This window comes from Anabrus simplex, chromosome 2, assembly GCF_040414725.1.
Source record: "Anabrus simplex isolate iqAnaSimp1 chromosome 2, ASM4041472v1, whole genome shotgun sequence".
NCBI classification, from domain to species: domain Eukaryota; kingdom Metazoa; phylum Arthropoda; class Insecta; order Orthoptera; family Tettigoniidae; genus Anabrus; species Anabrus simplex.
The window spans coordinates 467750968-467764634 of record NC_090266.1 but is presented as its reverse complement, the minus strand read 5'-3'; the positions used below and the strand labels follow the sequence as shown (position 1 = coordinate 467764634).

Sequence of the window (13667 nt, the reverse complement as noted above, 5' to 3'; positions counted from 1 at the left end):
GAGCTGAATATGGGCGAAAAAAGTGACACAGAATCCTTGAGTAGGGGTGCGTGTGAATTTTTAATGAGTGAATAATGTATCAACGAAGATAATTTTAGTGATAACAGTGATATGAATGAAAACGAATATCGATAAATCGGACCTGATGGCGATGCCACGGCAATTCAGGTAACACAAATATTACGTTTCGTTACTCCGAATGATTAAATGGATGATGTTGAACCTGCGCATAATTCGGAAAGAGTATTAGGGGAAAGAGATTGTTTTTACGTATGTTAGGAGGAGAAAAACTATTCAGTGTCGTAGCCTATTGCGCATATAACAATGCAGCCTTCATACAGTCGCATTCCGGTAAGATAAAAACAGAATGGGAAGACCCTTGCCCAGATGAAATAAAATCTTATATACATGGGCATCATTCCACTTCCAAAATCACGTGATTATTGGTTTTGAGGAATTCAGACAACATGGGAATGTGACAAATGCAGACTGTCTCTGTGTCAAGTATCACGAGGAGGGGGGGGGGGACGACGACGACACTTTATGACTCAATAAACAGAGAAATTGATGTTATTGAAAATTTGAATTCATTGTGACCAATAGTTTTTACTGTATTTAACTTTTTCTGAAACAATACGGTCTGTTTCAGTTTTTGCTAAATAATAGGTTGAAACCTGGGGATAAGCGGAGTGAAAATGCGGACGGGAAAGGGTTAAAAACAATCCCACAATGAAAGCGTATGTGACCGAGCGAGTTGGCTGTGCGTTTAGGGGCGCACAGCTGTGAGCTTGCATTCAGATGATAGTGAGTTTGAACCCCACTGTTGGCAGCCCTGAAATTGGTTTTCTATAATTTCCCATTTTCACACCAGGCATATGCTGGGACTGTACCTTAAGGCCACGGCCGCTTCTTTCCCATTCCTAGTCCTATCCTACCCCATCATCACCCTCTATCTGTGTCGGTGCGACGTAAAGCCAATTGAAAAAAAGTGTATGTTCACTGCCAATGCAAGTACAACAGTACTACAATAAATTTGTAATTATCTGTTATACTCAATTACCAGTACCAGTGCTTTTATGGACACAAATAGAATCACACATACGAATACGATAAGACTCAGTAGAATAAAAGGGAATATTTTATCAAGAAGGGACAATGGAAAACTACTATTTGTCACAGGATGCAAACTGTTGCCTATAACCTGAACCAAACGTATGACAGTATATTTGTAGAGCCTGAATTAATCTTTCAATTCTTCCTCACTATACACGATAAGAGCATTAGGCCAACAATGATAATAATCGTTGTCGTTGTAAAACATTAATCAAGGTATTTTTTTTTGCTATTGTTTTACGTCGCACCGACACAGATATGTCTTATGGCAACGATGGGAGAGGAAAGGCCTAGGAAGTGGAAGGAAGCGGCCATGGCCTTAATTAAGGTACAGCCCCGGCATTTGCCTGGTGTGAAAATGGGAAATCACGGAAAACAATCTTCAGGGCTGCCGACAGTGGGGCTCGAACCCACTATCTCCCGATTACTGGATACTGGCTGCACTTAAGCAACTGCAGCTATCGAGCTCGGTTTAATCATGTTTAGAACTTTGTCAAAAGATGATGAAAAAGCAAAAAAAGCAATGTATTAGTTGCTGATATACAATACGGTATTGTGCATGCGCCCGCCGAGTTAACGATTAGATATCCCTTGCTCAGGGTCCTGTAAGTTGGTGGGTATTTTATTAAACCGATGGATGTATCTTACGGTCACACACCCAAATCACAAGTTAACCATTCGACACCGCTATAGGTTTGATATCTCATGTTCCAGAAACAGGGCATTATTATAAATTGTCATCTAGAAATTCATAGTCACATGAATTTTGAATAGTGTAATCAGGCTGATAGAGGATTTTGTGTTTCATGTTTTCAACCTTTCCTCTGGTTAGGTCAGTTAGCCGTGAGAATTATACTTAAGTAATGTGGCCCTCACACAGGTATCAACACCTTGTAGAAGGCAAATTATATTTTGCTGGGTGTGTTTTGGAGTCCTGGCAGGAACTTTAGCTACTGGCGGGGCCTCCCAAGCCAGACAAGTCTAACGTGATGAGTCAGATTAAGATCAATACTGTGGTCCTGCAGGTAGGACATTAACTCCCCTACCTAGAAAAAAGGTTGCAGATACCTTGCAATCACTTTGGATGAATGTGGTTACCTGGAAGATGACCCAGCGAATTAAAAGCCTGGCAGGAAGGAAATTGGATGTTACTTTAGCCACCTAGAATATGAAAATATTAAAGAGATCTGGTAAGTTAAAAGAAACAAGGGAAGAAATGGGTAAGTATGGGGTGAAAATTGCAGCACAGCAAGAAATGCAGTGGAAAGGACAAGAAATGATATCATCAGCTGACCGTATACTGATGTACATTGGGGGAGATACAAGTAGTAGTGGAACTGGATTTCTTCTTCAAAAGTCTGTGCATCTAACATAATTAACCACTTAGCCGCGTCAACCGTTTATACGTGTCATGACCTACTGTCCGCTAGTTGCGTGTACTGTCTTCAACCGTCAACATACATACATACATTACATACATTATCATTATAGACTGTTATGCCTTTCAGCGTTCAGTCTGCAAGCCTCTGAGAATTTACTAAACGTCGCCACAATCCTCGATTTGCAAATAGTGTTGTGGCCTCATTTAGTTCTACACCTCTTATCTTTAAATCGTTAGAAACCGAGTCTAACCATCGTTGTCTTGGTCTCCCTCTACTTCTCTTACCCTCCATAACAAAGTCCATTATTCTCCTCGGTAACCTATCCTCCTCCATTCGCCTCACATGACCCCACCACCGAAGCCGGTTTATGCGTACAGCTTCATCCATCGAGTTCATTCCTAAATTAGCCTTTATCTCCTCATTCCGAGTTCCCTCCTGCCATTGTTCCCACCTGTTTGTACCAGCAATCATTCTTGCTACTTTCATGTCTGTTACTTCTAACTTATGAATAAGATATCCTGAGTCCACCCAGCTTTCGCTCCCGTAAAGCAAAGTTGGTCTGAAAACAGACCGATGTAAAGATAGTTTCGTCTGGGAGCTGACTTCCTTCTTACAGAATACTGCTGATCGCAACTGCGAGCTCACTGCATTAGCTTTACTACACCTTGATTCAATCTCGCTTACTATATTACCATCCTGGGAAAAAACACAACTTAAATACTTGAAATTATCGACCTGTTCTAGCTTTGTATCACCAATCTGACATTGAATTCTGTTGAATTTCTTACCTACTGACATCAATTTAGTCTTCGAGAGGCTAATTTTCATACCATACTCATTGCACCTATTTTCAAGTTCCAAGATATTAGATTGCATGCCTTCGGCACAGTCTGCCATTAAGACCAAGTCGTCAGCATAGGCCAAACTGCTTACTACATTTCCACCTAACTGAATCCCTCCCTGCCATTTTATACCTTTCAGCAGATGATCCATGTAAACTACGAACAGCAAAGGTGAAAGATTACAGCCTTGTCTAACTCCTGTAAGTACCCTGAACCAAGAACTCATTCTACCATCAATTCTCACTGAAGCCCAATTGTCAACATAAATGCCTTTGATTGATTTTAATGATCTACCTTTAATTCCATAGTCCCCCAGTATGGCGAACATCTTTTCCCTCGGTACCCTGTCATATGCTTTCTCTAGATCTACGAAACATAAACACAACTTCCTATTCCTCTCGTAGCATTTTTCAATTACGTGGCGCATACTGAAAATCTGATCCTGACAGCCTCTCTGTGGTCTGAAACCACACTGGTTTTCATCCAACTTCCTCTCAACGACTGATCGCACCCTCCCTTCCAAGATGCCAGTGAATACTTTGCCTGGTATACTAATCAATGAGATACCTCGATAGTTGTTGCAATCCTTCCTGTTCCCTTGCTTATAGATAGGTGGAATTACTGCTTTTGTCCAATCTGTAGGTACCTTACCAACACTCCACGCTAATTTTACTACTCTATGAAGCCATTTCATCCCTGCCTTCCCACTATACTTCACCATTTCAGGTCTAATTTCATCTAGTCCTGCTGCCTTATGACAATGGAGTTTATTTACTATCCTTTCCACTTCCTCAAGCATAATTTCACCAACATCATTTTCCTCCTCCCCATGAGCTTGGCTGTTTGCAACACCACCAGGATGATTTCCTTTTACATTGAGAAGATGTTCAAAATATTCCCTCCACCTCTCCAGTGATTCCCTGGGATTTATTATGAGTTCACCTGATTTACTCAAAACACTGTTCATTTCCTTTTTCCCTCCCTTCCTAAGATTCTTTATTACTGTCCAGAAAGGTTTCCCTTCTGCTTGACTTAGCCTTTCCAGGTTATTACCAAAATCTTCCCATGAATTCTTTTTGGATTCAAGAACTATTTGTTTCGCTCTGTTTCTTTCATCTACGTACCAATCCCTGTCTGCCTCGGCCCTTGTTTGGAGCCATTTCTGATAAGCCTTCTTTTTACGTTTACAGGCTGCTCTCACTTCATCATTCCACCAAGATGTTCGCCTTTTCCCATCTTTACACACAGTTGTTCCTAGGCATTCCCTTGCTGTTTCTACTACAGCATCCCAGTATGCCACCCATTCACTTTCTATATCCTGAACCTGCTTACTGTCTACTGTTCGAAACTTCTCACTAATCATATCCATGTACTTCTGTCTAATTTCCTCGTCCTGGAGATTTTCTACTCTTATTCGATTGCAGACAGATTTCACTTTCTCTACCCTAGGCCTAGAGATACTTAGTTCACTACAGATCAGATAGTGGTCTGTATCATCGAAACATCCGCGAAAAACTCGTACATTCCTAACAGATTTCCTGAATTCAAAGTCCGTTAAGATATAGTCTATTATGGATCTGGTGCCCCTAGCCTCCCATGTGTAGCGGTGAATAGCCTTATGCTTGAAGAATGTATTCGTAACAGCTAAACCCATACTAGCACAGAAGTCCAGCAAACGCTTCCCATTCCCATTAGCTTCCATATCTTCCCCACATTTACCAATCACCCTTTCGTATCCTTCAGTTCTATTCCCAACTCTCGCATTGAAATCGCCCATTAGCACTATTCTATCCTTGCTGTTCACGATGTCACTCAATGCTTCATAAAACTTGTCAACTTCATCCTCATCTGCACCCTCACATGGTGAATACACGGACACAATTCTTGTCCTGATTCCTCCCACTGACAAATCTACCCACATCATTCGCTCATTTACGTGCCTAACAGAAACTATGTTGCGTGCAATGGTATTCCTGATAAAGAGCCCTACCCCAGACTCTGCCCTTCCCTTTCTAACACCCGTCAAGTACACTTTATAATCTCCTATCTCTTCCTCATTATCTCCCCTTACCCGAATATCACTTACTCCTAGCACATCCAGATGCATCCTCTTTGCTGACTCAGCCAGTTCTACCTTCTTTCTTCCATAAGCCCCATTAATATTGATAGCTCCCCATCGAATTCCATTTCGTTCGCCAAGTTGTTTCCAAGGAGTCCCTCGCCTGTCAAATGGGAGTGGGACTCCATTACTCCCATAGGTCCGAGGCTTGCTTAAAGTGTTCTGAGCTCGGTAAATTCATGAAGCAGGATGCTGCCCTACTTGCACATAGTCCAAGTGAGGATCTCTCCTCTAACGGGTTATGGACCACCGGTGAATTGTATAGTCCTAGCCGCCTGAGCACAAGGAGGGCCACGACTCAGAATATGTCGGAAATGCCCACTCCCATTCCATAGCAACTGGTATCCCGACTCTCAGGACCACTTACTAGGCCACTCAGCCGTTGCCCATGGTTCACGAACTAGGACGTGACTACAGTAACCCACAAACCAAGCCATGTCAAATTAGCACTGTATGTTGCATGAGGCGTTTATAATTGTAAAACCCTTTCCCAACTTTTCTGCCATATATTGAGTGTTGATTGTACGTCTTGCTGATCATAAAGTTCCAGCAAGGATGGAGAAATTGCCTTCAGGATCTTAGACTGTCACGCCTACAGCACACTGCTCTTGCATCTAGTAGGCAGTGCTATCAGCATGGTGACTTACAGTGGTTTTGGAGACAAAAACAAATTGAAGGCTTTAGCTGAAAACTATATTGTGCGTTTGTTATTAGATTCAAAAGGCAGTGATGCTAATATTGATAGATACTTCAGTGATCCGAGTAATGGCAATGATGCAGAGGTACAGGGCTCAGTGCCATTATATAAATTCAGACAGAGTTGGCGGAGTTGGGAATAGCATGAAAGGTTCTTATTTACCACCGATGCTGGTTTGCATGTACACTTCTTGGATAACTCAACCTATAGATATTTTTGAGCATCTGTATGTAGCACTACATGAAGGCCAATAGAGAACAAAAAAGAAGAAGAAGAAAATAATTTTCAATAATTTCTTTTCTGATGAACTAAGAGAACTGGTAGCATGGGGTTGGGGGGGAGGGGGGAGAGGGAGAGAGACACATTTATGTATTGTGTTAACTTTTTTTCACTACTTGCTTTATGTCACCAAAGAGAGGAAGAGGGTGTCCTAAGGCAACATGGAAACAAACTGTTGAGGCTGTTTTAAAGAAAAGTGAAGTGCCATTAGATCTGGTACAAGAACGTCGGACATACTCTCTTGGAGTCAGACGAGCCGACCGTGAGTGAGCTAGGGTGTGCCCGTTTTAGGGGTACATATATGGCCAGGAAAGAAAAATAACAAGTTGCTTTATGTCGCACTGACACAGACAGGTCTTATGGCAACAATGGGATAGTAAAGGGCTAGGATTGGGAAGGAAGTGGCCTTAATTAAGGTATAGCCCCTGCATTTGTCTGGTGTGAAAATGGGAAACCACGAAAAACCATCTTGAGGGCTGCCGGCAGTGGGGTTCAAACCCACTATCTCCCAAATGCAAGCTCACAGCTGCGCGCCCCTAACCGCACGGTCAGCTCGCTCGGTTCATGTTAACTTAACTTTGCTCTAGCGAAAGAAATGTTCATACTTGAGGAGGGAATAATTACCAGAATAAATTACTCAACAGGTGGAAAATAAATACTTGGTTGAGGGGTTAAATTCATTCTAATTACAGAATGTGTTCTTTGAAACTCCCATTCTGCTCTAAACGAATGAATAGAAATGTACTTCATGTGGTTACAGCTCGAACATTACACTTTTATGTCATGGCATGTTTATCAGAATATGTAATATTAATGTCTTTGAAGATGGGAGTCATAATTAATACCCTTATAATAAAGTTTCTGATTTTTGTCAGTCAATGATTAGTTTCAAACCTGTGGGTATTCATAAAAATGTGTTTGTTTTGGTCTCTTCTATCATCCCTAGAAGTTGGAGTATTGAATTTTGAGATGCCCTGTATAAATAAATTCCATCTGCAATGGGTACAGGTCCCTCTATCAGTAGACATTCTACAGAAAGATGAATAATGTCTGTGGCTCCATGAACAGTGCAAGGATCCTACATTTTTCTCCGGAGTATTGGTGTATATCATATGTATTCACTGAAATGTAGCACATGTGCCATGGCACCTTTGTGATTTCATAAATACCAGAATAATTTTCAGGGAGTAGAGAACAAAAAAATCAGCTATAAGATTGCATAAAGATTTCTAGAAAACTGATGTGTAATTTATAATATGAATGATTCAAAATGGTATACTTGTGATTTGGACTACATGTGATTCCTATAATCCACTATATCATTCACTAAAGTTGAACTGGAATATTGTAAGATTGATGTATAGTTTCTGCCTTTATAGTGTAGAAATTTTGTCATACATAAACTGTTCATTTTTCAGTATGCTCCATTATCAAGTCTTCAGAACCATGCCTTTCGCAGACAAAAGAGAGTCTGTCATAGTAAAGATTCTGCTGCACACCTCTACAAACATGCATGGAAAATGGTAGATGGGAAAATACCCATTTCCAAAAGGTATGTCGACAACAATAAATTGCCAAAGTTTCATTTTACTGCAGCCTCTTTTATTTTTTTTATTTTAGTTTTTGATGGTTATTAGTTGTACTTCTCTGTAAAATAATAATCATCACCAGTTGTTTTTTCTTTTTATGTTTCTTATGTTGAAATAATTTTTCACAAGATTTAATTATTTCTTAGATATCTCTTTGTTCCTCGTACCTTCCATGGCTGAGTCCATTGGTCTTCTATGATATCTTCCATATTTTCGGATCACTCGATCCAATGAGATAGGCTGATTCGGATGTACAGCTTCATTGAGTGAATGTTTAGAGACTCTGTTTCTGTTTCCCTCTAAGGCATGCAAAACAATCTTTGGGATGTCTTCCACCCGAGCAATTTTTTCCTCTGTGACTACTCTTGCTGCACATCATCTGCGACTACTTTTGCTGCACATCTTCTGTGACTACTTAAAAGAGGAAAATCATGTCCTCCCAACTGAATATCAAGCACATGACCAATTAGGTTACTAAGTGAAGTTTACAATCAACATTGTTCACTAATAGATTAAAATATCTACGTAGTCATTAAAATATACGACATTAGGTACACTGATGTGATGGAAACGCAATTGAAAGTCTTATGTATTAGATAATATTGTCTTCATGAAAAGCTCATCGAAATACTAACAGCACTGTTTCTTGATGAATTAAATTGTTCATACAATTCGTATTTCATTGAACATACAAAATTGAACAACCTATGAGTAATACAATATGAATGAGTATAAGCAGGGATCTTTCTCTTCGCTATAGTGGACGTCAACCGGAATTGATGAAACTTGGCATTCTTGAAAAGAAAGCTAGCAAACGTATGGGTCCAGTGAATGAAAAGAAGGCTGAAAAGGAATTCGGTGGGAAGAAGGAGATGATTATGATGCAAGTTAAGAAGGAAATGATCGGAAAGCACGAACGAGGTATGCGAGTGGCTGATATTGCGAGATTTTATAACAAGTCTACATCAAAGATTTGCACAGTATTAAAGAAAAGAAGAAATAAAAGGGGTAGATGCAGCAAAAGGAGTCACAAGAGTATCGAAGCAATGGCCACATGTTCTGGAAGATGTAGAAAAGTTGCTTCTCGTTTGGATAAATGATAAGCAACTAGCAGGTGATACTGTGACCGAGAATTTAATCTGTGAGAAGGCAAAGACGTATGTCGAACTTGTAAATAAATTATTATGTGGTACACGTACGTCAACAGAAATCGAAAGCTTCAAGGCCAGCAGTGGATGGTTTGATAACTTTAAGATCAGAAGTGGCATCCATAGTGTTGTGAGGCACGGGGAGGCTTCCAGTTCGGATGCTAAGGTAGCTGAGGCAGCTGAGGCATTCGCTGCCGATTTCCAGAAGCTCATTGTTACTGAGTGTCCGGCTCCATGGCTAAATGGTTAGCGTGCTGGCCTTTGTTCAGAGGGGTCCCGGGTTCGTTTCCTGGCAGGATCAGGAATTTTAACCATAATTGGTTAATTTTGCTGACACGAGGGCTGGGTGTATGTGTCGTCTTCATCATCAATTCATCCTCATCTCGACACGCAAGTCGCCTACGGGAGTCATATCAAAAGAGCTGCATCTGGCGAGCTGAACTTGTCCTCGACCACTCCCGGCTCATTACCTGCCACAGCAAGTTTTTAACTGCAGTGAAACAGGACTTTTTTTGAAAAGGTTGCCAAAGAGGACCTACATACAGCAGAAGAGAATTCGATGCTCGGTCACAAGCCCATGAAAAACCGTTTAACCCTGTTATTAGGGGCAAAAGATCCACATGGGTCGACGCCCCGAACAAGTAGCATTTAAAAAAAACCCTGTTATTGTGTGCTAATGCGAGCGGGGATTTAAAAGTAAAGCCCCTGCATGTGTATCATTCCGAGAATCCATGAGCCTTCAAGAAATGCGAGGTGTGAAATAGCCAGTTAAATGTTATGTGGAGGTCCAACACTAAGGCTTGTCCAGTCGTATTTTCTTCATTGAATGGATGAACGAGGTCTTTGGTTCTGTAGTGAAGAAATACATTTCAGAAAATAATCTGTCGCTCAAAGTCTTGCTGGTTATGGACAATGCTCCTGCTTATCCTCCAGGCCTCGAGGACAACTTACTGGAAGAATTCAAGTTCATTAAGGTTAAGTTCCTTCCTCCCAACACTACTCCAGCCTGTGGATTAGCAAGTCATTTCAAACTTCAAATAGCTATACACCAAAGCACTATTTCAGTGTTGCTTCGAAGTGACCGAAGGAACAAACCTTACCCTCCGAGAGTTTTGGAGAAATCATTTCCACATCGTGAACTGCCTGAAGATCATTGATAAAGCCTGGGATGGGGTTACCAAGAGGTGAATGACATGGACATTCAAGAGCTGGTGGAAGAACATAGCCAGGAACTGACCACCAACGAAATGATGGACCTGCATCACGAACAACAGGAGGAGGTAATTGAGATCTCGTCCGGGGAAGAGGAGGAGGAGGAAAAGTCAGTGGAATCTCTCACTTCAACTGAGATTCAGGAGAAGTGCAAAATGTGGGATACGGTGCAAAATTTTGTAGCAAAACACCACCGGAATGAGGCTGTAGCAGTGCGAGTGATGAATCTGTTCAGTGACATTGCAATGTCACATTTTTGTGAAATCCTCAAAAAGTGGCAAAAGCAACAGTCTGTGGTCAGGTTCCTCATTAAAGTTGCACAAAAAGACAACAATTCCTGTGAGCCAACAGATAGCAGTGATTCCGTTAGTGAAATTCGTGCTACACAGTAACTCTTCCCATGTCATCTCTCGTCTCCCTCACACCAACAATGATTCTGTTGTAAGGTAAAGTGCAGTTTAATTTGTTTTACGTTATATTTTGTTTTAGAGATGTTATGTGAATAAATATTTTTGTGTTGAGGACGAATCATCTGCGTTTCAATTGTTTCTTATGGGAAAATTTGCTTTGATATACGAGCGCTTTGGACATGTTGCTGGAACGAATCATGTTCACTATCCAAGGTTCCACTGTACTTGATTCGAGAACTGGGAAAAATGCAAAGAAAAGCAGTTTGATTAGTTGTGGGTGATTTCCGACAAAAGAGTAGCATTACAAAAATGCTGCGAAGTTTGCGCTGGGAAGACTTGGGAGAAAGGAGATAAGCTGCTCAACTAAGTGGTATGTTCCGAGCTGTTAGTGGAGAGATGGCGTGGAATAACATTAGTAGACAAGTAAGTTTGAGTGGTGGTTTTAAAAGTAGGAAAGATCACAATATGATGATAAAGTTGGAATTCAAGAGGTCAAATTGGGACAAATATTTGTTTATAGGAATAGGGGTTAGGGATGGAAATAATTTACCAAGTGAGATGTTCCATAAATTTCCAAATTCTTTGCAATCATTTAAGAAAAGACTAAGAAAACAACAGATTGGGAATCTGTTACCTGAGTGACTGCCATAAATACAGATCAGTGGTGATTGAAAACAATTTACTCCTCCTTCACCTGCAATAACGCTTACCAGTTGACGAATGTCTTCAGAAAACAAAACAAAAACATTGCTTACAGAATTACCAATAACACCACCAGTTTATTCCATAACTCTCATACAACCAATAGTACAAACAAGTTATTCAATTTGGGTGGCTATAGGCTAAATTGCTATAAATGTTCTCCAAATTATGTGAGACAATCTGGGAGAAATGTCAATTCACGTTACGTTGAGCCTTGAAAGGCAAGATGCAACAAATTTTCTGTGATGGACCAACATACGATAGATTCTAATAATGATTTCACAACAATAGAACAGGCCCTGGAAGTTTTACGCGTTTCACAAAACATATTGGAGAACATCAAATCAAATCAAAATCTCTTTATTTGCAAATGAGGTGTCTACCTCGGTGGCAAATGGTACACTAAAATACATTATCGTCAAGCACTAAATTTTAAATTAACAAGAGAAGAATTTTTTTTTTTCTAGAATACAATAATATACAATTTATGCTAACAATGTTTTTCTATTAAACAAACAGATTCCTTAATAAATTTATATTGTTTACATAATTCTACTTATAATATCTCCTATACTTCCAAACATAGTCAACTCATATACAGTATGTGGAATTACTTCAAATAATACTATGCAACTGGTATAAGATTAAAATTGACATTGCATTTATTTACGTTATTTTTACCCATTTTGGAACCTAAGTAGTATAATGACCTGCTGCGTCTTAACCAGAGCCCCCTTTTGCCACCACTTTTCAGAGTTCCTGAAGGGCCTTCACAGCTACCGTAGCGGTCCCAGGGCCCTCGAAGTCCCCACTGTACTTCACCCCTACAGGCAGTCCCCTACTTTGGCTGTCCAAACTCCATGGACCAGAGGATGGAATTAATTTTTTTTTCTTTTTTTAACACACATTTTGTATTCACAATATCCTGCACTGGTCGAATGCCCTCTAACATTTCATTTATTTTCCCTGTTGCTGTTTATTCTCTTCTTGAATACCTGTACAGATTTTGGAAAAGGATCAAATCACTACCCCTGGTAAACTGTTCCACTCCTTCACGCCTTTCCCAATGAATGAAAATTTACCCCAGTCGCTTCTGCTAAAATTCCTTCTAATTTTATATTTGTGGTCAGTCCTGTCGATATAATTATTTTCCAACTGAAGCCTCTCGTGGATATCTCCCCATGCTGCTTCTCCTGTATAGGCTCTATATAATCCTATAAGTCTAGTTTTCTCCCTTCTCTTACTTAGTTTCCCACCCAAGTTCCTCTAACATTCCTGATACACTACTGTTTCTCCTGAAATCCCCTGTTACATATGTACCGTATTTACATGGATCAATATTGCAACCCATATCACAATTTAAATAAAATTAGTGACACTATTAATAACATATCACTATCATCCCGTTAATTTCTGATAAATATTTTGAGGAGACTAGCATCGATACTTAGGTCAGTCCTGTTCATGATGTATCCTGCTCCCATGCCTCTTTCCATTCTAATAACATTAATTCAAAACCTGACAACAGTAGCACTCAAACTGTCACACATTCACAAGCTCTGGGCGACTGCTAATCCAATGGGACCAACTTCTGAGCCGGCTTCCAATCTACAATTTCAATTAAAGCTCTCTAGCATCTATACGGTATTTATTCTCATTCACAGATCGTTTACATCTTTCAGATATTTCATGTACTTTCAAAACACGTTTGAATAATTTGGGCCATATTGACAGAACATCAGAGGATAGGAAATTATCCATTTCATTTTTCAAAAACATCTATAATCCATAACAAGAATTTATTTTGTCAAATCAGCAACTTGTTGACCACATCAGAGTTAAGTGCTTTCTCAGCATCTCAACTTTGAGATTTTCACTTCTATTTGAAGGAGTTAATCAAGCGAAGGCCTGTGTTCCTTAAAAGTTAATCGACCCTTCACATTCAGCGAAGCACAGTGTTTTCAAACAGGACATTCTCTTCATCAAGAGGCACTAATTTTTAAGGATTTTCTAACATGTGCAGTAGTTTTAATGTTTTAGCCCCATTCCATTGAACAACACACATTCTTGAACATCACAGCACATGAAAATGCACTCCTCTCTTTGTGATAATTAGTGGTAATCAAATAAGTGCTTATGATGAAACAGAGGATTCAAGCACTCATCACCAAATT

At 40.0% G+C, this 13667-nt stretch overlaps 1 protein-coding gene across 6 annotated transcripts in view; it reads left to right on the top strand.

The window, feature by feature from the left end:
* LOC136862890 (spermatogenesis associated 6-like protein) overlaps nt 1-13667 on the top strand; it is a 220983-nt gene that overhangs the window by 88260 nt on the left and 119056 nt on the right. For all 6 annotated transcript variants that reach the window (XM_067139169.2, XM_067139171.2, XM_067139166.2 and 3 more), the window contains one exon: nt 7851-7984. In XM_067139169.2, the coding sequence (XP_066995270.2) occupies nt 7851-7984 (134 nt within the window). The remainder of the gene's footprint in view (nt 1-7850; nt 7985-13667) is intronic.